The 27834-nt window shown below is 41.5% G+C and overlaps 2 protein-coding genes across 2 annotated transcripts; one reads left to right on the top strand and one right to left on the bottom strand.

Moving 5' to 3' along the window:
- Window positions 1-1709: 1709 nt before the first annotated feature.
- Window positions 1710-23675, top strand: LOC106568151 (rod cGMP-specific 3',5'-cyclic phosphodiesterase subunit beta). Its single transcript, XM_014138229.2, has 22 exons — window positions 1710-2868; window positions 5213-5365; window positions 6519-6608; window positions 6775-6915; window positions 7802-7876; window positions 7989-8053; window positions 8170-8236; window positions 8350-8397; window positions 8511-8660; window positions 14672-14815; window positions 14906-14971; window positions 15082-15228; window positions 15448-15555; window positions 15943-16052; window positions 16247-16334; window positions 16463-16563; window positions 20420-20527; window positions 20654-20717; window positions 20848-20922; window positions 20993-21076; window positions 21278-21401; window positions 21521-23675. The coding sequence occupies exons 1-22, from the start codon at window positions 2398-2400 to the stop codon at window positions 21544-21546; spliced, it is 2505 nt and encodes an 834-aa protein (XP_013993704.1). The 5' UTR covers window positions 1710-2397; the 3' UTR covers window positions 21547-23675.
- Window positions 23032-27223, bottom strand: LOC106568152 (ATP synthase subunit e, mitochondrial). Its single transcript, XM_045692437.1, has 4 exons — window positions 27116-27223; window positions 25662-25716; window positions 25281-25379; window positions 23032-24555 (listed from the first exon to the last, which is right to left on the bottom strand). Exons 1-4 carry the CDS (start codon window positions 27179-27181, stop codon window positions 24530-24532), a joined length of 246 nt encoding a protein of 81 aa, XP_045548393.1. The 5' UTR covers window positions 27182-27223; the 3' UTR covers window positions 23032-24529.
- Between the last annotated feature and the right edge of the window lie 611 nt (window positions 27224-27834).

Here is a 27834-nt window from a genome sequence, read left to right as displayed (position 1 = left end):
ATGGAGCTGTCTGCAGCTGACTGGAGCTGTCTGGAGCTGTCTGGAGCTGACTGGAGCTGACTGGAGCTGACTGGAGCTGTCTGGAGCTGTCTGAAGCTGACTGGAGCTGACTGGAGCTGACTGGAGCTGTCTGGAGCTGTCTGGAGCTGTCTGGAGCTGTTTGGAGCTGACTGGAGCTGACTGGAGCTGTCTGGAGCTGTCTGGAGCTGACTGGAGCTGTCTGGAGCTGACTGGAGTTCTCTGGAGTTCTCTGGGGGACATTTGGCTCTGAGGAGTGGACACAGAGGATGATGGCAAAGGGCCTAAATGATTGGCTAACGGGCTCAGCAGAGGAGTGGCACCACCCCTCTTCATTCAATATTCATTAATTTAACTAAAGGCACTTCCAGTAGTTAGAGCATTGTGTACTGTAATCTTTCTCAACACTACTTTGAGGCATTACACCCAGTGTTATTGTCTATTTCTGGGATAGCTCTTTGGGCATTAGTAGTTCTTTAGATGTTATGTAGTTCTTTAGTTGTTCTGTAGTTCTTTAGTTGTTCTGTAGTTCTTTAGTTGCCATGTAGTTCTTTAGTTGTTCTGTAGTTATTTAGTTGTTCTGTAGTTATTTAGTTGTTCTCTAGTTCTTTACTTGTTCTGTAGTTCTTTAGTTGTTTTGTAGTTATTTAGTTGTTCTGTAGTTCTTTAGTTTTTATGTAGTTCTTTAGTTGTTCTGTAGTTATTTAGTTGTTCTGTAGTTCTTTAGTTGGTCTGTAGTTCTGTAGTTCTTTAGTTGTTATGTAGTTCTTTAGTTGTTCTGTAGTCTGTAGTTCCTTAGCTGTTCTGTAGTTCTTTGAAAAGCCACGTACTGTGCTTGCAAACTCCAAGATGATGCCTGTACTATATTTATGCTTGTAATCACACACTTGATCTTAGACCTCAGGGAAGATTGCTGGCACATGGAAGTCTATTGACAATAGCATACGATATTGTACTGCGTTAGACAACCCACAGCTTTTTCTGTACAGGTTACTGTAATCATTTAGACCAGTGGAAAGTAAGTCTAGGTGTGTTGTTGCTTTTTATTCATTCAACCTTTGGGAAAGAGGCTGAGAGGGAGCATACATTTGCTGACTATATCTGGCATATCAAATTAATTGAACTGACATTGAAGTATTCTAGTGCCAATAGAAAATAACAGAAGGAGTATGACAAACAAGCAATGGTTCTAATATGTACTGGTTAAACAAAATCTCTTGAATACAATTATTTTGATGGCTTGAATCTCAATGGCATGGTCAGCCTCAGTAGCAATGATTAACAGTACAAGCACAATTAGCTTGATCCTTAGTATGAGCCGGCTGCCATCTTGTGTTGTAACACTGTATCTCTAGGTTAAAATGTGGCCCATGCACCATGGACGTAACACACCACAAAGGGGCAACAGTTCATTGGTGACGAACAGGTAATGTAGAGGCCTACAATGGTTGGATTAATATTACAGCTAGTATCATTGGATGTGAACATTTGTTAAATCCCTCATCTCCATGTGTAGAGAGTATCTTAGACGAATATAATGCCTTCGGATCAACAGTTCCTCTGCTGTCAGGTCTGTCAGTTCCCCTTGCTGCATGCATATGTACTGACTGACCCCATTAGTTTCAGAGGTTTATATTGTGATTAAAGAACTGTTGAATCAATTTTATATTTCTTATAAAATAATAGTAGTTATATCTAACATAATACTGAATATCAAAGATTACAGACTGAATTATTTTATACACACTCATAAGCAAATGCCGTAAGCATATACCCTCATAAACGAGGACAGACACGCGCAGGTTCATATGAACGAAACATATGACTATGACACACCTCCCTCGCCAGCTTCGTCTCACTCACAGGTAGCAGATGTGATAGTATGAATCTATTCATGTGGAGATTATCCAGCTGACCTTTTGTATAAGATGGTTAAGGAACCTTAATATAGCCGGGGTGGAAAGATTATTGCCATTTTATCATCAGGCTTGTCTTATTATCTCATAGACCCCCATACATCTCAATGATAGGACTGGACTGGGATGGCCTCCTTCATAGTGATCACCTGATCAGTTTTGCATGAGCAGATCCTGGTTCACCTTCAACACTATTAAGAGAAAAGCTTGCTGATGACAGTGGGATTGGACTCAGCCCTCCCTCCCCTGTCATTGCAGGTGTATCCTCTGTTCACAGCAGGACCTAACTAATGTGCCTAACCTGCCTGCCCTCTTTATTCAGGGTGTTTTGGGATAACATGGTGTGAATGTGTCCACTTTTTTATTTGCCAGTAATCAATAGATAATTGGTTTTGTCATATTTTTAGAGACCGTTGGTTTGAATACTGGGACTGGGGTAGAACCAGTACATCCCTTATCCAAGATGAGTGCGACAAAGGAAGATGTTGAGAAGTTCCTGGATGGAAACCCGGCTTTCGCCCAGGGCTACTTCAACAAGAAGCTCACACCAGGGGCCCTCTCTGTGATGGCGGGGATCCCGGAGTCCAAGGTAGATTTTGGGATGTTACAGGAGCTGAGCCAGATAGAGGAAGGCCAGATCCTTTTCGACCTGATCAAAGAAATGCAGGAGAATGTGAACATGGAGAAAGTGGTGTTCAAGATCCTGAAGAGGATCGTCGCCCTGATCCAAGCTGACCGCTGCAGCCTGTTCATGTACCGGGAGAGGAACGGCATCGCGGAGCTAGCCACGCGTCTTTTCAACATCACCACAGAATCTGAGCTGGACGACTGTGTGGTTCACCCTGACCACGAGATAGTCTTCCCCCTGGACCTTGGGGTGGTGGGAAATGTGGCCCAGACCAAGAAACACATCAATTTGAAAGATGCCAATGAGGTAAGAGTCAGATTGTGGAAATGAAACATAAATGTACACTGTGGTAGTGATTAGGACAGACAGACAGTGTCCTAGAGAATAGGAGCCAGTGGTAGTGATGGGGACAGACTGACAGTGTCCTAGAGAATAGGAGCCAGTGGTAGTGATGGGGACAGACAGACAGTGTCCTAGAGAATAGGAGCCAGTGGTAGTGATTGGGACAGACAGACAGTGTCCTAGAGAATAGGGGCCAGAGGAAGTGATGGGGACAGACAGACAGACAGTGTCCCAGAGGTTAGGACATAAATGTTGTGGTAGTGATGAGTACAGACAGACAGTGTCCCAGAGTCTAGGAGCCAGTGGCTTCAGTGTGATTGTGTCAATAACCTTTTTCAAGGGCCTTGTCACACACTCCAACATGATAATATATTTTAGCTGTACCTACTGCCACAAATAACAAACAAATACAAAATAGATAGATGCATGAAGTTCATGTTCAGCCAGACAAAAAAGTGAATAGTCATTTAATCCGTGATTATTTTAACATACACATCGTTTTCACATGTTATTCTTGTTAAAACATGGTGCCACATAAAGTAGTATGGCAACTATAATGTTCTGTGGGGAGCATCTAAATGTATATCTGGAGACAATATAAATCCCCTCGACAGACATAATCCAGTTATTATATATCCCTTTACCCCCTGCTGTATCTGGGATTATGGCACCTGTCTTGGGGCGTTAACACTGGGGTCAGCATGAAGCTATTTATAAATGTATAAATTTATATTTCACATTGCCCAGATTTACATTCACTCTTGATATTGAAGTGTATTTCTTAACCTCTCTAGGGTAGGTGGCACCAAATCGTCCCACCTACGTAACAGCCAGTGTAATCCCGTGGCGCGTTATTCAAAACCTCAAAAATGCAAAAACTTCAATTTTTCAAACATATGACTATTTTACACCATTTTAAAGACAAGACTCTCATTAATCTAACCACACTGTCCGATTTCAAAAAGGTTTTACAACAAAAGCAAAACATTAGATTATGTCAGCAGAGTACCCAGCCAGAAATAATCAGACACCCATTTTTCAAGCTAGCATATAATGTCACATAAACCCAAACCACAGCTAAATGCAGCACTAACCTTTGATGATCTTCATCAGATGACAACCCTAGGACATTATGTTATACAATACATGCATGTTTTGTTCAATCAAGTTCATATTTATATCAAAAACCAGCTTTTTACATTAGCATGTGACTAGCATGTGACTAGCATTCCCACCGAACACTGCCGGTGAATTTACTAAATTACTCACGATAAACGTTCACAAAAAGCATAACAATTATTTTAAGAATTATAGATACAGAACTCCTCTATGCACTCGATATGTCCAATTTTAAAATAGCTTTTCGGTGAAAGCACATTTTGCAATATTCTCAGTAGATAGCCCGACATCACAGGGCTAGCTATTTAGACACCCAGCAAATTTAGCACTCACCAAAGTCAGATTTACTATAAGAAAAATGTTATTACCTTTGCTGTCTTCGTCAGAATGCACTCCCAGGACTTCTACTTCAATAACAAATGTTGGTTTGGTTCAAAATAATCCATAGTTATATCCAAACAGCGGCGTTTTGTTCGTGCGTTCAAGACACTATCCGAAAGGGTAAATAAGGGTGACGAGCATGGCGCAATTCGTGACAAAACAATTCTAAATATTCCATTACCGTACTTCGAAGGGGTTTTAGTACTCTGATCGGCCACTTGCCAAAAGCGATAATGTGTTTCAGCCAGAGGCTGCCTCGATATCGTTCAGCTTTTTCCCGGGCTCTGAGAGCCTATGGGAGCCGTAGGAAGTGTCACGTTAGAGCAAAGATCCTCAGTCTTCAATAAAAAGAGCCAAGATGAAACACAACTTCTCAGACAGGCCACTTCCTGCATGGAATCTTCTCAGGTTTTGGCCTGCCATTTGAGTTCTGTTATACTCACAGACACCATTCAAACAGTTTTAGAAACTTTAGGGTGTTTTCTATCCAAAGGCAATAATTATATGCATATTCTAGTTACTGGGCAGGAGTAGTAACCAGATTAAATCGGGTACGTTTTTTATCCGGCCGTGTCAATACTGCCCCCTAGCCCTAACAGGTTAACAGAATGGCTACATATATCCCTTTTATACATTGTCTTTTATCTTGAATTTGCCAGAGGTTAACATGTATTAATCTTTGGTCTATAATGATATGTAAACTGAAAAAGGCTCAACACCAGGCCTATGTATTGACTTATAAACCCATCTTAACACATCCATGTGTGATCTCTGATGTCAGTGATTTGTTTGGTTTTCTGCCATACAGAGCAGTCACTTCAGCTCATTTGTTGATGACCTGACAGAGTACAAAACCAGGAACATATTAGCCTCGCCTATCATGAACGGAGAGGATGTGGTGGCTGTGATCATGGCCCTGAACAAGACCACTGGACCCCACTTCACCACTGAGGATGAGGATGTGAGTACTGAGGATTAAGTGAGTCTCTGAGAATAGGATCCACACATCTCCATGTGTCAGCAGGGAAATCCCACACAGTCACAATGGAAATACTATGATGAGGTCATTACTGGTCACCATAGCAGCACCCACCCGTAGCACACGCTCCAGCAGGTATATCTCACTGGTCACCCCCAAAGCCTATTCCTCCTTTGGCTGCCTTTCCTTCCAGTTCTCTGCTGCCAATGACTGGAACGAATTGCAAAAATCACTGAAGCTGGAGACTCATATCTCCCTCACTAACTTTAAGCATCAGCTGTCGGAGCAGCTCACAGATCACTACACCTGTACATAGCCCATCTGTAAATAGCTCATCCAACTACCTCATCCTCATATTGTTATTTATTTTATTTATTTTTTTGCTCCTTTGCACCCCAGTATCTGCACACTCCAGTGTTTAATTGCTAAATTGTAATTACTTCGCCACTACGGCCTATTTATTGTCTTACCTCCCTAATCTTACCTAATTTGCACACACAGTATATAGATTTTTTTCTATTGTGTCACTGAATGTACGTTTGTTTATTCCATGTGTAACTCTGTGTTGTTGTTTGTGTCGCGCTTCTTTGCTTTATCTTGGCCAGGTCGCAGTTGTAAATGAGAACTTGTTCTCAACTGGCCTACCTGGTTAAATAAAGGTGAAATAACAATTAAATTTTTTTTAATTACATGACGTTAGAGCCTGAATTAGTTGGGGATGGAAGGCAGGTAGCCTAGTGGTTAAGAGTGTTGGGCCAGTAAACGAAAGGTTGCTCATTTGAATTCCCGAACAAGGCACTTAACCCTAATTGCTCCTGTAAATTGCTCTGAATAAGAGCATCTGCTAAATGACTAAAAACAAAATGGTAATCAAGAGGCCTTCCCCAATCCCAAAGTTTGTTCACTGAAAGCATATGCAGCATACAAACACTGAATGCTGTTGTAGAACACAAACGTGTCCAACAAGGAACACATACAAACTGTATTGCCTTTATGAAGAGGATGGTCACATTTACACCTGATGTTTCCACATACAATACATGCATTCATCCATCTTGCTTTCCCTCTACCACCTTAATTACACATCAACGTATGTAATTCACTCTAAAAATAATTCTGATTTTCTGTCTCCCAGCTTTTTCTGAAGTATCTCAGAATAGCCTCTTTGAACCTGAAGATTTACCAGCTGAACTACCTGTACAACTGTGAGACTCGAAAAGGACAGGTGAGTCTGCTGTCTGTGCTGATATTCAGAGGAAGGAATAGTTGTAAATGACAATATGGTGCACACACAAAAAAAGGCTCTTATTTAGCTTTCACACATTTATGGTTATAGCAACCAACTGGTTTTTAACTAATCCTTTGTGGTTGTTAATTTCTGTCGGGTATAGGTCCTGTTGTGGTCCGCCAACAAGGTGTTTGAGGAGCTGACAGACATTGAGAGACAGTTCCATAAAGCCCTGTATACAGTGCGGGCGTACCTGAACTGTGACAGGTACTCTGTGGGCCTACTGGATATGACAAAGGAGAAGGTGATGCTCTGTCTGCATATAGCCGGGTCATTCTTCAATTGCGGTGACATTTCGGCATGGCATTTTGGAAAAAAATGACTTCATTTGTCTAAAATGTGTTTGGTTTAAAAATAATTTATTAAAGTGATATAATTAATCATGTTGCGCACAATGTAATTTCCCTGCATTTAAATTGAGTAACACCAATTACACTTTCGATTTAGACACACCAAATTTTCAATGGAATCCTCAAGTTTATGACATACTAAAAGGGTGTGATTAACAAATAATGTTCTTTAATATAGACCCCTCCCCCGATAACAGTTTGCCACTGGAGGGAATGCTCAATGCAATGAGTGATTTTCAAGGCAGTAACACCAATGAAATAAAACTTAGGGACGCATATTATATTTGTACTTTTTTTTAAATAAAGGTATTTTAATAGCCTTCTTCATTTGTATTGATCTATACAATACATGCAATACTTTTGATTACTTTCTTGCATTGAAAATATTAGATAGATATCTCCAAATCCCAAACATGTCACTACAACTCCTCTCATCACAACTGGGACCAGTCCATTTACTTTAAGGCACAAACATAAAGTTTTACAGTATAAAGTACTTGCATTATGTTTTATCATTGATAATCAGTAAAATATAAACAAAAATAGGTATGATATGTAACTATTTGTCATGTTCAAGTGATTTTTCATGGTTGCAAAGGTGAGGGGCGTAAATGCCACAGTAATTCAAGAATGACCAAGCCATTTAGGCATCATAAAGAAGTTATTATGGGTCCTTGGTAATACTGTAGCCTACATGACATAGCTCATATGGCACTATACAGTATATTATTAATATGCTGTGTGTGACAATCCATCTGTGTCATTGCTTTGTTGCTATAGGAGTTCTTTGACATCTGGCCAGTGTTGATGGGAGATCAGCCCCCCTACACTGGACCTGTTACTCCTGATGGCAGAGTAAGTGTTTATTATCTATCTACTTATTACCACATGAACAGCTCTTTACCGTTTTGCCTTTGTTCTGCAAATTCTCATTTGTGAATTTTTTTTGGGTTATCTGTGATTCTAGGAAGTCATATTCTACAAAGTCATTGATTATATTTTGCATGGAAAAGAGGATATCAAAGTTATCGCGTATGTTTCTCTCACCTTTCTCTGAACATTTGTGTATAGTTCGAAGTAGTTACAACCCTGTATGACACTGTATAGAGGAATAATCAATGTGCTGTCTGACTGTCTCCTGACAACAGGACTCCCACTCTAGAACACTGGGTGTTGTGTACCGGATTGCCCACATATGTGGCCGAAACTGGTCTTGTAAGTACCCCCTTTTAACTAGCATTCCAGTAGCGTTTAAAATGCTTTCAGAATTCAAATTGCCACGATTTGCATGTGTTGTTGATGCTGTACTGTTTATTATTAATATCTAGATATGTAACATCATGAATCCCACAACAGAGGAGATGTTCAAGTTTCAGGTACATTTTGCTTCATTATAAAATCAGGTATTCTTATATGTAGTTTTGGCAAAAAGTTGAGCAACTTGTATATTTCCTGTTGAGCATTTACTTTGTGTCTTCCCATGATGCAGTCAGAGCCCTTGGATGACAGTGGTTGGACCATAAAGAATGTGCTGTCCATGCCAATTGTCAACATGATGGAAGAGATTGTGGGCGTGGCTACATTCTACAACAGGAAAGATGGGAAGCCATTCGACCAGCAGGATGAGGAGCTAATGGAGGTACTTTACTATACTACAGCACTCAGCTGTTTTCTCAACTCCTTCTGTCTTCACAGAGAAGTGGTCAAGTAAAGTGACTCGAGAAAGCCTTCTTCTGCTCCTGCTTTGTGTAGACCACATTGACTTGAGTGAACTTACTCAAAATGATATTGTGACTGTCTGTCTCCCAATGTTTAAAAAAAAATGTAATAAAAATTTGTTGGTAGCGTACACAGATTTGCAGATGTTATCGCAGGTGCAGCGAAATGCTTGTGTTTCTAGCTACAACAGTTCAGTAATACCTAGCAATAAAATAACAATACACACATAATCCCGAAAAATATTTTAAGGAAGAGATATTAGAACGAGCAATGTCAGAGACCGGAATATATATATATACAGTGACTTCAGAAAGTATTCAGACCCCTTAACTTTTTCAATTTTTTGTTATTGTAAAATGGATGAAATAAAAAAATCCTCAGCAATCTACACACAATACAAAGACAAAGTGAAAACAGGTTTTAAGAAATGTTTGCAAATATATTAAAAAAAAAAACAGAAATGCCTTATTTACATAGGTATTCAGACCCTTTGCTTTGACACTCAGATGCAACCTGTTTCCATTGATAATCCTTGAGACGTTTCTACAACTTGATTGGAGTCCACCTGTAGTAAATTGAATTGATTGGACATGATTTGGAAAGGCACGCACCTGTCTATATAAAGGTCCCACAGTTGAAAGTGCATGTCAGAGCAAAAACCAAACCAGGTAGAAAGGAAGTGTCCGTAGAGCTCAGAGACAGGATTGTATCAAAGCACAGATCTGGGGAAGGGTACCAAAACATTTCTGCAGCATTGAAGGTCCCCGAGAACACAGTGGACTCCATCATTCTTTTATATTTAGTTTATTTTTTATTTTACCCCTTTTTCTCCCCAATTTCGTGGAAACAAATTGGTAGTTACAGTCTTGTCTCATCGCTGCAACTCCTGTATGGACTCGGGAGAGGTGAAGGTTGAGAGCCGTGTGTCCTCCGAAACACAACCCAGCCAAGCTGAACTGCTTCTTGACACAATGCCCGCTTAACCCGGAAGCTAGCTGCACCAATGTGTCAGAGGAAACACAGTACACCTGGCAACCGTGTCAATCAATCAATCAAATGTATTTATAAAGCCCTTCTTACATCAGCTGATGTCACAAAATGCTGTACAGAAACCCAGCCTAAAACCCCAAACAGCAAGCATTGCAGGTGTAGAAGCACGGTGGCTAGGAAAAACTCCCTAGAAAGGCCAGAACCTAGGAAGAAACCTAGAGGGGAACCAGGCTATGATGGGTGGCCAGTCCTCTTCTGGCTGTGCCGGGTGGAGAGTATAACAGAACATGGCCACGATGTTCAAATGTTCATAGATGACCAGCAGGGTCAAATAATAATAATCACAGTAGTTGTCGAGGGTGCAACAGGTTAGCACCTCAGGAGTAAATGTCAGTTGGCTTTTCATAGCCGATCATTCAGAGTATCTCTACCACTACTGCTGTCTCTAGAGAGTTGAAAACAGCAGGTCTGGGACAGGTAGCATGTCCGGTGAACAGGTCAGGGTTCCATAGCCGCAGGCAGAACAGTTGAAACTGGAGCAGCAGCACGGCCAGGTGGACTGGGGAGAGCAAGGAGTCATCGGGCCAGGTAGTCCCGAGGCATGGTCCTAGGGCTCAGGTCCTCCAAGAGAGAGAAAGAAAGAAAGAAAGAGAGAAAGAGAGAAAGAAAGAGAGAAAAAAAGGAAAAAAGAGAGAATTAGAGAGAGCACACTTAAATTCACACAGGACACCGGATAAGACAGGATAAATACTCCAGATATAACAGACTGACCCTGCCCCCCGACATATAAACTACTGCAGCATAAATACTGGAGGCTGAGACAGGAGGGGTCGGGAGACACTGTGGCCCCGTCCGACAATACCCCGGACAGGGCCAAACAGGCAGGATATAACCCCACCCACTTTGCCAAAGCACAGCCCCCACACCACTAGAGGGATATCTTCAACCACCAACTTAACATCCTCAGACAAGGCCGAGTATAGCCCACGAAGATCTCCGCCACAGCACAACCCAAGGGGGGGGGCGCCAACCTGGACAGGAAGATCACGTCAGTGACTCAACCCACTCAAGTGACACACCCCTCCTAGGGACGGCATGGAAGAGCACCAGTAAGCCAGTGACTCGGCCCCTGTAATAGGGTTAGAGGCAGAGAATCCTAGTGGAGAGAGGGGAACCAGCCAGGTAGAGACAGCAAGGGCAGTTCGTTGCTCCAGTGCCTTTCCGTTCACCTTCACACTCCTGGGCCAGACAACAATTAATCATAGGGCCTACTGCAGAGATGAGTCTTCAATAAAGACTTAAAGGTTGAGACCGAGTCTACGTCTCTCACATGGATAGGCAGACCATTCCATAAAAATTGAGCTCTATAGGAGAAAGCCCTGCCTCTAGGTGTTTGCTTAGAAATTCTAGGGACCATAAGGAGGCCTGCGTCTTGTGATCATAGCGTACATGTAGGTATGTACGGCAGGACCAAATCGCAAAGATAGGTAGGAGCAGGCCCATGTAATGCTTTGTAGGTTAGCAGTAAAACCTTGAAATCAGCCCCTGCCTTAACAGGAAGCCAGTGTAGAGAGGCTAGCACTGGAGTAATATGATACAATTTTTTGGTTCTAGTCAAGATTCTAGCATCTGTGTTTAGCACTAACTGAAGTTTATTTAGTGCTTTATCTGGGTTGCCAGAAAGTAGAGTATTGCAGTAGTCTAACCTAGAAGTGACAAAAGCATGGATACATTTTTCTGCATCATTTTTGGAGAGAAAGTTTCTGATTTTTGTAATGTTACGTAGATGGAAAAAAGCTGTCCTTGAAGCAGTCTTGATATGTTCGTCAAAAGAGAGATCAGGGTCCAGAGTAACACCAAGGTCCTTCACAGTCTTATTTGAGACGACTGTACAACCATCAAGATTAATTTACATATTTAACAGAAGATCTCTTTGTTTCTTGGGACCTAGAACAATCATCTCTGTTTTGTCAGAGTTTAAAAGTTGAACATTTGCAGCCATCCACTTCCTTATGTCTGAAACACAGGCATCCAGGGAGGGCAATTTTGGGGCTTCACCATGTTTCATCAAAATGTAGAGCTGTGTGTCATCCGCATAGCAGTGAAAGTTAACATTATGTTTCCGAATGACATCACCAAGAGGTAAAATATATAGTGGAACCAGGTCAGAACTTGTCCGTGTAGACCAATTTGGGTTTCCAATCTCTCCAAAAGCATGTGGTGATCGAGGGTATCAAAAGCAGCACTAAGGTCTAGGAGCACCAGGACAGATGCAGAGCCTCGGTCTGACGCCATTAATTTACCACCTTCACAAGTGCAGTCTCAGTGCTATGATGGTGTCTAAAACTAGACTGAAGCGTTTTGTATACATTGTTTGTCTTCGGGAAGGCAGTGAGTTGCTGCGCAACAGCTTTTTCAAAAATGTCAGCGTGCACTGCGCCCAGCCTGCCAAACCCTCCTGTAACCCGGACAACGGGTTACAGGAGTGGGTCTCCCGGTCTCCCGGTCGCGGCCGGCTGTGACAGAGCCTGGAATTGAACCCAGAATCTCTAGTGGCACAGCTAGCACAGCGATGCAGTGCGTTAGACCAGGGCTCCATCAATCTTAAATGGAAAAACTTTGGAACTACCAAGACTCTTCCTAGAGCTGGCCGCCAAAGTGAGCATTCGGGAGAGAATGGCCTTGGTCAGGGAGGTGACCAAGAACCCAATGGTCACTCTGACAGAGCTCTAGAACTCCTTTGTGGAGATGGGAGGACCTTCCAAATGGACAACCATCTCTGCAGTACTCCACCAATCAGGCCTTTATGGTAGAGTGGCCAGACAGAAGCCACTCTTCAGTAAAAGGCACATGACAGCCTGCTTGGAGTTTGCCAAAAGGCACCTTAAGACTCTCAGACCATGAGAAACAAGATTCTCCGGACTGATGAAAGCAAGATTGAACTATTTGGTCTGAATGCCAAGCGCCAGGTCCGGAGGAAACCAGGCACCATCCCTACAGTGAAGCATGCAGCATGCTGTGGGGATTTTTTCAGCAGCAGGGACTGGGAGACTAATCAGGATCGAGGCAAAGATGAACGGAGCAAGTACAGAGAGATCCTTGATGAAACACCGGCCTCAACGTCAACAGTGAGAGGCGACTCCGGGATGCTGGCCTTCTAGGCAGAGTTCCAAAGAAAAAGCCATATCTCAGACTGGCCAATGAAAAGAAAAGATTAAGATGGGCAAAAGAACACAGACACTGGACAGAGGAACTCTGCCTAGAAGGCCAGAATCTTTAGTCGCCTCTTCACTGTTGACATTGAGACTGGTGTTTTGCGGGTACTATTTAATGAAGCTGCCAGTTGAGGACTTGTGAGGCATCTGTTTCTCAAACTAGACACTAATGTATTTATCCTCTTGCTCAGTTGTGCACGGGGGCCTCCCACTCCTCTTTCTATTCTGGTTAGAGACAGTTTGCGCTGTTCTGTGAAGGGAGTAGTACACAGCGTTGTACGAGATCTTCAGTTTCTTGGCAATTTCTTGCATGGAATAGCCTTCATTTCTCAGAACAAGAATAGACTGACGAGTTAGAAGAAAAGCCTTTGTTTCTGGCCATTTTGAGCCTGTAATCGAACCCACAAATGCTGATGCTCCAGATACTAAACCAGTCTAAAGAAGGACAGTTTTATTGCTTCTTTAGTCAGAACAACAGTTTTCAGCTGTGCTAACATAATTGCAAAATGGTTTTCTAATGATCAATTAGACTTTTAAAATGATAAAATTGGATTAGCTAACACAACGTGCCATTGGAACACAGGAGTGATGGTTGTTGATAATGGGCCTCTGCACGCCCTATGTAGATATTCCCTTAAAAATCAGCTGTTTCCAGCTACAATAGACATTTAGAACATTAACAATGTCTACACTGTATTTCTGATCAATTTGATGTTATTTTAAAGGTAAAACAATGTTATTTTCTTTCAAAAACAAGGACATTTCTAAGTGACCCAAAACTTTTGAACGGTAGCGTGTATGTATATATGGGTAAAATTGGTAAAACAGTATGTAAACATCAATAAAGTGACCAGTTCTCAGTGTAAATTGGACAGCAGTCTCAAGGTGAAAGGTAGAGTACTGGGTGGTAGCCGGCTAGAACAGTGACTAAAGTTCAGGGCAGAGTGAATTCCAATAATTTCAATTTTATTTGTATTATTTGCATGGCCTGGAGATAGAAGCTGTTTCTCAGTCTCAGCTTTGTTGCACCTGTACTGTCTCTGCCTTCTAGATGGTAGCGGGGTGAACAAGCCGTGGCTCGGGTGGCTGAGGTCCTTGATGATATTCTTAGCGTTCCTGTGACACCGGGTGATGTAGATATCCTGCAGGGTAGGCAGTGATGTGTTGGGCTGATCGCAGCACCCTCTGGAGTGCCCTGCAGTTGTGGGAAGTGCAATTGCCATACCAGGCGGGTGGTACAGGCCGACAATGCTCTCAGTGGTGCATCTGTAGAAGTTTGTAAGGGTCTTAGGGGCCAAGCCGAATTTTGTCAGCCTCCTGAGGTTAAAGAGGCGCTGTTGCACCGTCTTCACCTTGTTGTCTGTGTGAAGGGACCCTTTCAAGTTGTCAGTATTGTGCACGCTGAGGAACTTGAAGCTTTTGACCCTCTGCACTATGGCCCCGTCGATGTGGATGGGGGTGTGCTCTCTCTGCTGTCTCCTGTAGTCCACGATCAGCTCCTTTGTTTTGTTGACTTGGAGGGAGTCATGGGTGAACATGGAGTACAGGAGGGTGCTGAGCACACTCCCCTGTGGGGCCCGCATATTGAGGACCAGTGTGGCAGAGGTGTTGTTGCCCACCTTCCCCACTTGTCTTCATCAGGACTTTCAAGTCTTCACCAAGTTTCACCATGTTGGCTACTGAATAAACCTACTCTGAATGACATTGTTTCTGTCTGTCTCCCCAGGCTATGACTAACTTCCTGGGCTGGTCCCACCTCAACACAGACACTAATGACAGGATGAAAATGATGGAGAACCGGAAAGACATAGCCCAGGACATGGTTCTCTACCACGTCAAGTGCCGTGATGACGAAATACAGCAAATCCTGGTGAAGACTTGCTCAAAGATATTGTACACACCAAAGATCTATAAGTATTGTTTTAATGTTTGACACTCATTGTTGTTTCATGTATGTTAGAAAACCAGGCAGTATTTCGACAGAGAGCCCTGTGACTGTGAAGAGGATGAGTTTCTGCAGATTCTGGTATTACCACGTTATATTTGTAGAATAACAGTTTGAAACCTCTACATTCATATGGCCGTATGTTGAGTTTGCTGTTAATAATGCCATAATAATCATGCATTATAACACAGAAAAAAGAACTACCTGGCCCCAAGAAGTTTGAGATCTACGAGTTCGGGTTCTCTGACTTTGACTGCACAGAGCTGGAGCTGGTGATGTGTGGGATCCAGATGTACTATGAGGTTGGAGTGGTCAAGAAGTTCCAGGTTCCACAGGAGGTAACGTTACTGTACAATCATGATCTGTACTGCAACATCTTTCAATGCTGGGGAAGTGTCAATTTGAGCAAATACACTGAATATACTGTATATATGAACATATATGTATGCTGTTTGTCATTAGTTAATTTATTGCTCTCCCATAATATCTGTTTATGTTCTAATGCTCTACTTCCAAATCCCATGAAAACCATCAGGCATCTTTATTTATTTCAACAGGTTCTGGTGCGCTTCCTGTTCTCTATCAGCAAAGGCTACAGGAAAATCACCTATCACAACTGGCGCCACGGTTTCAATGTTGGGCAGACTATGTTCACACTGTTGACGGTAGGAGTTCTTAAGCCTCAGTAGTAATGTACTTTATTTTGTCTCACAGAAAATAAAAGGCATATTTTCTTACAGATATCCTTATTTGACTAGTTTCTCACATTAGGAAAATAATCCTGCAGCAACATGAAATGTGAATTATAATTAATGGATTTTTTTCATGGGGTTGATATGCTTTTTGTTAGGATAAATCAAGTCTGATTTATCCTAACAAGCCTTTTAAATCAAGCCTTTTTAAACCTCAAATATACTACAATTGGCATTTTCGGCTGCACAGGAATATTCTCTGCGACAACAATCTGTATTTGAGCAAAAACTTAACTGAAAGACATAATTAAAAGACATCTCTAATTCTTAATGTCAAACTGCTGTGTTTTGTTGTGTCAGACAGGGAACATGAAAAGGTACTACACAGATCTGGAGGTGATGGCCATGATCACCTCTGCTTTTCTCCATGATATCGACCACAGGGGGACAAACAACCTCTACCAGGTGAAGTGAGTACTCCTGGGAATCTCTGCTCTCTGAGAGTTGGTACAACCAGCCCTTCATATATTTCTAGGTCTCTTCTTTTACTATCTCTCTCATCGCAACTGTAAATGTAGAGAAGCACTTGGATTAGCTTTGTGTGATGAATGGCTTATGATGAGCTCCCTGTACAGTGAGTGGTCTGGTCCCTCCTCATCGACAGATCTGGTAATCCGCTAGCCAAGCTTCACGGCTCGTCTGTCCTGGAGAGGCATCATCTAGAATTTAGCAAGTTCCTTCTGGCAGACGAGGTACGTAAGGCGTTTGTATCTCAACTACTGCAGTAGCACCTTTAATGTCAATTATTTATTAATTGGTACTCTTTGCTTCCATGTTGATCACATGACGCTTTCGTCTAATTCCTCCTCCCTCCCACCAGTCCTTGAATATCTACCAGAACCTCAACAGAAGACAGAACGAGCATGCCATCCACCTCCTGGACATTGCCATCATTGCAACAGACTTGCAACTCTATTTCAAGTGAGTAATAGCATTTTATTTGTCACATGCTTCGTAAACAACAGGTGTAGACTAGTGAAATGCTTACTTACGGCTCCTTTTCCAACAATGCAGAGGTAAAGATAAAAACACACTGAACTAAAATATAAACTTAACATGAAAGAATTTCAAAGATTTTACTGAGTTACAATTCATATAAGGAAATTAGCCCTAATCTATGGATTTCACATGACTGGGAATACAGATATGCATCTGTTGATCACAGATACCTTAAAAAAAGGTAGGGGCGTGGATCAGACCACCATTTTCCTCATGCAGCGTAACACATGTCCTTCGCATAGAAATGATCAGGCTGCTGATTGTGGCTTGTGGAACGTTGTCCCAATCCTCTTCAATGGCTGTGTGAAGTTGCTGGATATTGGCGGGAACTGGAACACGCTGTCGTACACGTCATTAAAGAGCATCCCAAACATGCTCAATGGGTGACATGTCTGGTGAGTATGCAGGCCATGGAAGAACTGTGACATTTTCAGCTTCCAGGAATTGTGTACAGACCCTTGCGACATGGGGCTGTGCATTATCATGCTGAAACATGAGGTGATGGCGGTGGATGAATGACATGATAAAATGCAATTGTGTTTGTTGTCCGTAGCTTATGCCTGCCCATACCATAACTCCACCGCCACCATGGTGCACTCTGTTCAGAACCTTGACATCAGCAAACCGCTCGCCCACACGACACCATACAGGCTGCCATCGGCCTGGTAGTTGAAACCCGGGATTCATCTGTTAAGAGCACATTTCTCCAGTGTGCCAGTGGCCATCGAAGGTGAGCATTTGCCAACGCCTAACTGCAGTAAGGTCAAGACCCTGGTGAGGACAATGAGCATGCAGATGAGCTTCCCTGAGATGGTTTCTGACAGTTTGTGCAGAAATTCTTTGGTTGTGCAAACCCACAGTTTCATCAGCTGTCCGGGTGGCTGGTCTCAGACAATCCCGCAGGTGAAGAAGCCAGATGTGGAGGTCCTGAGTTGGCGTGGTTACACATGGTCTGCGGTTGTGCTAGACATACTGCCAAATTCTCTAAAACGACATTGGAGGCGACTTATGGTAGAGAAATGAACAGTCAATTTTCTGGCAACAGCTCGGGTGGACATTCCTGTAGTAGACATGCCAACTGCACGCTCCTTCAAAACTTGAGACATATTTTGCATTGTGTTGTGTGACAAAACTGCACATTTTAGAGTGGCCTTTAATTGTCCCCAGAACAAGGTGCAGTTCTTTAATCAGCTTCTTGATACGCCACACCTGTCAGGTGGATGGATTATCTAGGCAAAGGAGAAATGCTCACTAACAGGGAGGTAAACACATTTGTTAAAGCATTTTTAGAGAAATAAGCTTTTTATCCTTATGGCAAATGTCTGTGATCTTTTATTTCAACTTATGAAACATGGGACCAACACTTTACACGTTGTGTTTATATTTTGGTTCAGTATATATTTTTAGTCCGGCAAATTCACCCAAATCTATCTGGATATGAATAATACACTGAGTATACCAAACAGTGGTACACCTACCTAATATTAGGTTGAATACGAAACATGGGACCAACACATTCTTCCTTCAGCTGTTCAGTGTAATAATAGAAACAGTGACACGAGGAACAAATACACAGTGAATAACAATAACGAGTAAAAATATCGTGGCTATACAGTATACAAGGAGTACCGAGACAGTGTGCAGGGTTCAAGGTAATTGAAGTAGCTATGTACACACACGTAGGGGTTAAATAAACGTTAAATAAAAACAATTTAAAAAAGGGGTAAAGTGACTAGGCAACAGGATAGATCACAGACCGTAGCAGCAGCGCATGTGATGAGTGTGAAAGTGTGTGTGTGTAGTCAGTATGCGTGTGTGCGTGTGTTATGTGTGTGTGGACGTACATTTGAAGTCAGAAGTTTACATACACTTAGGTTGGAGTCATTAAAACTCATTTTTCAACCACTCCACAAATTTCTTGTTAAACAAGCTATAGTTTTGGCAAGTCGGTTAGGACATCTACTTTGTGCATGACACAAGTAATTTTTCCAGCAATTGTTTACAGACAGATTATTTCACTTATAATTCACTGTGTCACAATTCCAGTGGGTCAGAAGTTTACATACACTAAGTTGACTGTGCCTTTAAACAGCTTGGAAAATTCCAGAAAATGATGTCATGGCTTTAGAAGCTTCTGATAGGCTAAATGACATCATTTGAGTCAATTGGAGGTGTACCTGTGGATGTATTTCAAGGCCTACCTTCAAACTCAGTGCCTCTTTGCTTGACATCATGGGAAATCAAAAGAAATCAGCCAAGACCCCAGAAAAACAATTGTAGACCTCCACAAGTCTGGTTTATCCTTGGGAGCAGTCGTCATAGCCGTCATACCGCTCAGGAAGGAGACGCGTTCTGTCTCCTAGAGATGAACGTACTTTGGTTCAATCCCAGAACAGCAGCAAAGGACCTTGTGAAGATGCTGGAGGAAACCGGTACAAAAGTATCTATATCCACAGTAAAACGAGTCCTATATCGACATAATCTGAAAGGCTGCTCAGCAAGGAAGAAGCCACTGCTCTAAAACCGCCATAAAAATGCCAGACTACGGTTTGCAACTGCACATGGGGACAAAGATCGTACTTTTTGGAGAAATGTCCTCTGGTCTGATGAAACAAAAATAGGACTGTTTGGCCATAATGACCATCATTATGTTTGGAGGAAAAAGGGGGAGGCTTGCAAGCAGAAGAACACCATCCAAACCGTGAAGCGGGGGGTGGCAGCATCATGTTGTGGGGGTGCTTTGCTGCACAGGAGGGACTGGTGCACTTCACAAAATAGATGGCATCATGAGGTAGGAAAATTATGTGGATATATTGAAGAAACATCTCAAGACATCAGTCAGGAAGTTAAAGCTTAGTTGCAAATGGGTCTTCCAAATGGACAATGACCCCAAGCTGTGGTAAAATGGCTTAAGGTCAACAAAGTCAAGGTATTGGAGTGGCCATCACAAAGCCCTGACCTAAATCCTATAGAAAATGTGTGGGCAGAGCTGAAAAAGCATGTGCGAGCAAGGAGGCCTACAAACCTGACTCAGTTACACCAGCTCTGTCAGGAGGAATGGGTCAAAATTCACCAAACTTATTGTGGGAAGCTTGTGGAAGGCCACCCAAAACATTTGACACAAGTTAAACAATTTAAAGGCAATGTTACCAAATATTAATTGAGTGTATGTAAACCTCACTGGGAATGTGATGAAAGAAATAAAAGCTGAAATAAATCTAAGAAATAAAAGCTGAAATAAATCTAATACTAATACTAATTCTCTCTACTATTCTGACATTTCACATTCTGAAAATAAAGTGGTGATCCTAACTGACCTAAGACAAGGAATTTTTACTCTGATTAAATGTCAGGAATTGTCTAAACTGAGTTTAAATGTATTTGGCTAAGGTGTATAAACTTCTGACTTCAACTGTACATGTAAATGTGTGTACTGTATGTGTGTGTTGGCGTGTTAGTGTGAGTTTGTTGGTAGTGTCCAGTGTGTTTGCTTGAGAGTCCGTGCAGGAATGTTAATGCAAAAAAAGTGTATGTAATTAACTGCAATACGTTTTCTATGCCCTATAGAAATCTTAGGAAGAATGTATTGTTGTCAATATGGACTTTCTCTGCATATTGAAGCACTGTTAATCCAAATGTTTGTTTTTCACAGCTTTAGTTGCAACATTCATTCCTACTTAGCCCTGTAAATTTGCGGAAAACAAGATTTCACAATGCACAGCTTATAACTTTAACAGAATGTATAAATCTCTGTTTGGACTTTTTCCAATGTCACCAGGAAGCGAACAATGTTCCAGAAGATTGTTGACCTATCAAAGACCTACGAAGATGAGAAGAAGTGGGTGGACTGGATGTCACTGGAGACGACCAGGAAAGAGATTGTCTTGTGAGTGCAGTTCATGGTAGGGGGAGGATTGTAGTAATAGTGGGATATGTAGGATTATAAAATGCACATTGGATCTTATCTTTGCACTTCTACTTTGCTCTGAACCTTCAATAATTCCCCTCAAAGGGCCATGATGATGACAGCATGTGACCTGTCAGCCATCACTAAACCATGGGAGGTGCAAAGCAAGGTGAGGAGATCCTCAGATTATAGCCCAATTATATACCTTGAAGACATTTTAGCAGAAGCTTTTGTGTTTCTGTAAATCAATACATCTGTCCAACATAGTGAAATACTTGGGACTGTCTGGCTTCATCCAGGTGGCACTGTCTGAAGCAGCTGAGTTCTGGGAGCAGGGTGACTTGGAAAGGGAAGTTCTTCAAAAACAACCCATTGTAAGTATATCTGTTGTGAGTGTGTGTGTGTTGTGCGTTTAATCATGTTTTTCTCCCTCCTTTCCCCCAGACCATGATGGACAGAAACTGCGCTGGCCAACTGCCCAAGCTGCAGTGTGGTTTCATTGACTTTGTCTGCACATTCATCTACAAGGTACAGTATGTACTACCCCTTTTTCAGACTAGCTACATCTCTCAGCTTCACATCTATTGCTAAGCACAAAGTAAACCATGAATCATACCTTCTATTGGATGTATAGAATTACTAAATGCACAACTGTCATTCAGAGAAGCATTATTTAGTTAGCTGGCTTGACTGTCAGAAATAGAGCTCGCTAGTTTATGTTTCCATCAGGAATTCTCCCGCTTCCATCCGGCCATCCAGCCAATGTATGATGGCCTCCTGAACAACAGGAAGGAGTGGAAGGCCAAGCAGGAAGAGTACGAGGCCAAGCAGGCCATCCTGGAAGCCCAGTCAGGTCAGAGTGGAGGATATATTGCATTATTGCTCTGTAGTTTAGATAGCATTTTGTCTGCAGTAAAAGTAACACAGATGATCCTTAGCACGTACTTTATTTTCTATTCTTGTAATGTACAGGGTCCAAGACGTGCTCAGTGTGCTAGAGCCCGTTTGAGGTAGATCACTCCAGGATACATCACAGCCACACAGTCTTGCTGCCGGCCGGGGCAGTGCCAGCCTCACCTCAGAGCAGCTGTGGAAAGACAGCCTGCACTCACAGCATATCAGAGCCTTGGAGAAGAGCCAGAGGGACTATTTAGCAGTCATGCAGAAAAGCAGTTGGACCTGCTGGTTACAGACCCATGTTGGCACATTATGGACACAACAGTCAAGTTTCTTCCTTCAGTTGAAGGGTAGTTGTCATTAGTTGCATTGGCAAATCCATATTTTAGAAGTTACCCGTCAATATGTTCCACGACCTTCGGAGGAATCCTGCACGTTCTGATAGCAAGTAGACGCGTGGAGAGTATGCGTCTTAGTGGATTTTTTATTTTTTTTTGTACCACTTTGAACTTTTTAAACGTATGTACACTAAGTTCCTGAAGGTCTTTATCAACCAATTTAAGGAACAAGAAATCACTAAATTCTGAAAAATTTGTTTCTAAACATATGTGGAATGTCCTATGAATATAACATTATTATGCATTGCTTCTCATTCGACCTTTTTCATACAGAATACTGTTAAATAAATCATTAACAGTATTCCGTATTTTTTTTACATTCCTTTTACCTTTATTTAACCAGGCAAGTCAGTTAAGAACAAATTCTTATTTTCAATGACGGCCTAGGAACAGTGGGTTAACTGCCTTATTCAGGGGCAGTTGTTATACAAAACCTTGGTGGATTCATCAAGAATCCAATATTACATCAACAGTGTAATTACCGTGACTTACGTTGTTCTTCATACCTTCCAGTCAGTCATCATTTACATGAGAGAATGTGTTTACCCTAATGGTAATCAAAAGTAGATTATGCAGTAGTAAGGTTAGCGTCCACATACGCCATGGCGGTAGCTAGACTAGCAGTTAGATCGTTGGGCCAGTAACCGAAAGGTTGCTAGTTCGAACTCCTGAGCCGACAAAGTAAAAAATCTGTCTGTGCCCTTGAGCAAGGCACTTAACCCTAATTGCTCCTGGGTCACCATTGATAATGGCAAACTCTGGCCATGACCCCATTCTCTGAGGGGGTTGGGATATGCAAAAAACACATTTCCAATTCACATGAGTATTAATACACACTTGTACATGTGTGAAATAGGACAAAAAAAGCACCCACGGTATTTGTGTGTTTTCTGATTTCACTCTATTACAGGGTAACGTTATCCCTTGTTGTGGGTTGCTATGTGATAGTTTTGTTGTCAACTAATTGTTACCGTATTGTCCCGTGCTGTTTAAGTACAGCAAGGTAAATGTTATAGAAAGACTGAAGTCAAGACAGTCGAGATTCTCTGTGTGTGTATATTTACAATGTATTGTACTGAGAAAGGAGAGAAAGGAGTTGACATTTTCAGGAAGGTCTGTTCCAGTCCCTGGCTATCAACACTGAACTAGAAATGCTTCATTTTGAAAAAAACAATCATTCTCAATATGTAATTGTTCACTGTTTATTTTAGAATATTTGAATGAGACATACTTAAGGTAAAAACAAGATACAATATGTCTCAAATTATGTGTGTGTATGATCAATATAACAATATGGATGGATTTCCAAATGGTCCACTGAGGATAATGGTCAAAGTCCCATCCCTCGGTATAGTTATTGAAGCCAGTGGCCTTGATTCTGATAAGAGCCGACTCAGTGGATCCATAGAATCTCCTAGTACTCGTTATGAACAAAGAATAATCATGTTCTTATAGCAGCCTCACTTTCTATGGGGTATCTATGCTTTGATAGATGTAATCACTTGTAAATAGTCTCCTGCTGTAAATATATTTAAATTATAGTATATTTTTTCAGATGATTAAGAGGTAATACATAGATTTCCTCTATGAACGTCAGTGCAACATTACTGTTATGCTCTGTTGACATTAAACTAAATATCAAGTACCCATTTATTAGAAGCAGCAATTATTTTTGCTTAATCTTTCCAATATCATACCATTAAAAATTGCAACTAACATTTTATTACCCAATTTGCTGTTACAAATATTTGCATGTAAATATGACCAGAATTCTGAAGCTCTGTATGTGCTATCTACAATTACCAAAATAAAGCAAATTAATTTTTAAAGGATGCATTTTGTCTAATGGTATCTTGTCAGTTTTGTATAACAGGAAACCTAATTTGTAAAATATCCTATTGTTTGTATGCATATGGCCAGAGGTTGGGTCAAAGTATCTAAGTTACCCCTGGCCCAGCAGCATACAGATAGAAATGCAAGAACAAGTTACAACAAAATGCTTTCAGATTATAAAAAAAGTATGTGCATGTCAAATATTCATGAAAGTAATCACAAATTGGCCAGGTAGATGACTATTCTGTGTTAAACCCATACACTTATACATCGCATAATTTATCTGTCCCAAAAGGCGTCTGCATTTCGGCACTAGTCCTCAATCTATCTCCATGGTTGAACCTAGGCAGAAGAGTGTGTGGCAGTAGTGTTGACTCAGCACTTTCTTAGATTGGCCTATGACCTGAATCCTGGGATTTATGCTAAACTGGGCCTGGATTACAACCTAGTCCTTTGTCCTATCATTGAAGGGCAGGGCAACAGTCCCAGACATACAGTATACACCTGGGAACCAGACAGTTAGCTTTACTATTTATTCCTCTCCATTTAGACAGTAGAATACACAAGGGTATAGACAAATGTACTCCGATTTGAGATTAAAATTATTCAAAATATTTCACAGAGAATTTGTGAAACATCTGGGTAAAAGAAGTTCGACATCTGGTTGAATTTGGATGTCAAAACACATTTTGGATGTGTTTTGAGAGTACTGGACGTTGTTAGTATTATACTAATAACTAAGCACATTACTATCTAAACAGATATACCAGAGAAGAATTCTGTAATACATTCAATTAATTATGTTTATCATTCATTTATTCTTCTTCTAACATGACAGAGTAGATCCATAAGTTCATTTCAGGATGGTGTCTTCAGAGGCTGTGGGGGAGAAAATAAAAAACATGCTTCACACTCCATGCTCAAATCAAACATTTCTTCAGTTACATCTTCACGGCATCCTCTAGCTGATGGTATCATAGAGTTCTTATCATGCTGAGATAACCATTGATCTCAGCAGCTGTATAGGCATAGCAGGAGATTTTTCAAATAGCCTTTTCTTGGCGACCCTTTCTTCGTTCTCGATTAGGAGAGGCACCGTTGCCTTATAAACTTCTGTGTCCAGTTGCAGGTGGTACTCCAAAAACCAGAGAATATTTAGAAAAACATGAAATCTACTTTTTGCACCGCGTGAAGAGGTTCCTCATCATCGAAGCTACTGCACATCTCGCATTTTCTAACATCTTTGCAGGAACTACTGATTTCTATGCGACGTGGCCAAGTGTAAAGGTAGATGACAGTGCATCACAGTGTGACCAAAACAAAGACATACACACTGTTAAAATAAAGGTCCAATAAATAAAAATCTCACTTGATTAATATTGTTCTGAATATTCTGTTTTTTGGAGTACCACCTGTAACTGTACACACAAGTTTATAACTCGCCTAATCAAGGACAAAGAAAGTATCGCAAAGAAAAGGTTGGTCGAAAAATCTGCTATGCCTATACAGCTGCCTGAGATCAACAGTTATCCCAGCATGATAAGACCTGTATGATACCATCAGCTATTCATCTCCCCTAACATTCTGATGGGTTTACTATTTACCTTCCGCAAGTGCTTTGGCTATTCTTTCCTGTTCCTCTCGTATCTTCTTCTCTGCTTCCTCAACACGCCTCTCTTCCTCAGCTCTTGGCTTCAGATAGTCTAACGGAAACGCAGAGACGACATTCAGTAACATTGCAATTATGATCATTCAAAATACCCTCGGGTGACATTAACACAATCTTATATCTTGTAGGGAGGCAGGTAGCCTAGCGGTTAAGAGCGTTGGGCCAGTGACCAAAAAAAACTGATTGAATCCCCGAGCCGACTAGGTGAAAAATCTGTTGATGTGCCCTTGAGCAAGGCACTTAACCCGAATTGCTTTTGTAAGTCGCTCTGGATAAGAGCGTATGCTAAATAAAATTAAAATGTAATTTTACTTACCATATCTCTGTTTTCCATAGAACATGCCAATGAGCAAGAATGACCACCTTGCCGTCTGAAATAAAGGAAAATGAATTAGTTGATTTACCCAGCTTAAAAGTATTGACCTCTATCTAAACTGGTTGACTTTCAATCGTCTTTTGGCAGAATATTTAATTAAAGGGCGCGTTCATAAATTTGCTCTGGTTATCTACTCCGATTTCAGAGCACTCTCATCTGAGCGTGACCGAGCGCAAACTAATATGAATTTACGAATGCTCAACACCCTTTGTCACCCACACAAGACGCGATCAGGACACAGGTTGAAATATCAAAACAAATTCTGAACCAATTATATTAATTTGGGGACAGGTCAAAAAGCATTAAACATGTATGGCAATTTAGCTAGCTAGCTTGCTGTTGCTAGCTAATTTGTCCTGGGATATAAACGTTGGGTTGTTATTTTACCTGAAATGTACAAGGTCCTCTACTCCGACAATTAATCCACAGATAAAATTGTAAATTCCTGCAGGCTTCTTTTTAACTTCTTTGGACTTTAAATGGCGGTTGGCAACCACCTTTACGGTGCATTACCACAGATGAACTGAGTGTGGACCTCAGTTCAGCTTTCAATCACTCACGTGGGTATATGCGCCTAAAAACCAATGAGGAGATGGGAGCGTTTGAGCATCACAAAAAGAACCAAGTTCTATTTTAGCGGCTGGCCATGCAGAAACTCCATTATGCGCGAGCAGTGTGGGTGCAATGATTGAATAACATGCATGTGTAAATGTATTTTGCAATGTTCGCGCACACGGTGTGGTCAGCATGTTACAGTCACCAACGCTCTGGATAACATGAAAACAGCCTAACCAGCTCTGCTAGGGCGAGTAAAAAGGTCAGAGTGAGGTGTTCTCTCATGTGTCTGGAGGTAGCTAGTCAGCAAGCTAGCCAACGTTAGCCAGTTACCTTGGGTGCTTGACTGACAAAGCGTCCAGTGTGCGCTCTGAATGCTCCGAGAGCGAAATTCTCTGAATTTACCAACGGACAATCTGACAACGTTCCACATTTACGAACACCCATAGTGAATTTACGAACGCACCCAAAGTTAGTCTGACATGTTAGCAAGACTACCTCTTAGATGAATAGGAACGCCCCCAGTTATCCATGCAAGTCTATAAATTAGCCCGGTGTCATCAATACTTATTACAGGTCAATGAACTAAACTACTATAGTCATTGATTTTGGTTTGGCAGGATTATTTAGTTACGTTTGGCTAGTTTTGTGGCAGGCATATCGTTAGTCAACGTTAGTTAGCTAGCTGACTAACCCTCATTGGATTTAAACAGTCAATGTCATATGAAAGTTCACGTTAGTAAACGGGCCAGACGTCTGACATAACATTTTGTATTCATCATATGATTTCAATGAAGTTAGTTATACAACACAATTTCATAAAATAAATATAGATTTACCTTGTGACAGGCGACACTACAATTGGAGGTACCATATTGCTGTTGTAAAATTGAGGAAGTGCGCATGCCAGGGAGGAGTGTTGATCGCAGATCAAATCGATTATTCGGAACAGGTCCGTCCTTTTCTTTGTTTTGATTAAGGCCAGAGAAAGCAGTGATATTAATTATTACTTTTATGTTTTTGTTATTATGTGATTCAACGTTATTTCTATGGCATGGGCTTTATATAAAATCAAGTAATTTGTTCCCTCGCGCTTTCAACCAGAAAGGTTAGGGCAATGTCATACAATGTAATGTGGTCATGGACAAGTGATGGGAAGTAAGCCTCATTTTACTGACTCGGATCTTTACGATTCATTCAGTATGGGGCAAAAATGTTGGACCCCCTTGTGGCCCCCCTTAATGTGGAATATGAAATAATTTTTACATAACACATTTTTGCTATCGTTCTTTTTTTACATCAGTTATTAGACAGTGGCAACGCGGAACACTAATGATTATGAACATGGTCTTTTGCCAGCTAATGTCTGCAATGCAGTGAAGAAAACGATATGACAACAATAACGTCTAATGTAACTGGCCCCTCTAACAGTACAACTGGCCCCAGCTTGCCCCCCCCAGTTGAAATGGTCTAGAACCGCCACTGCTCTGGAGGCACTGAGCTGGAGGAGCATGTATTTATCCTGCTGTAGGCCTCATTCTTATAGAGTACCACAGTA

Source organism: Salmo salar, chromosome ssa13 (assembly GCF_905237065.1).
Source record: "Salmo salar chromosome ssa13, Ssal_v3.1, whole genome shotgun sequence".
NCBI classification, from domain to species: Eukaryota; Metazoa; Chordata; class Actinopteri; order Salmoniformes; family Salmonidae; genus Salmo; species Salmo salar.
Note: the sequence above shows the minus strand (reverse complement) of the source record. Positions and strands in the feature narration are given on the sequence as shown.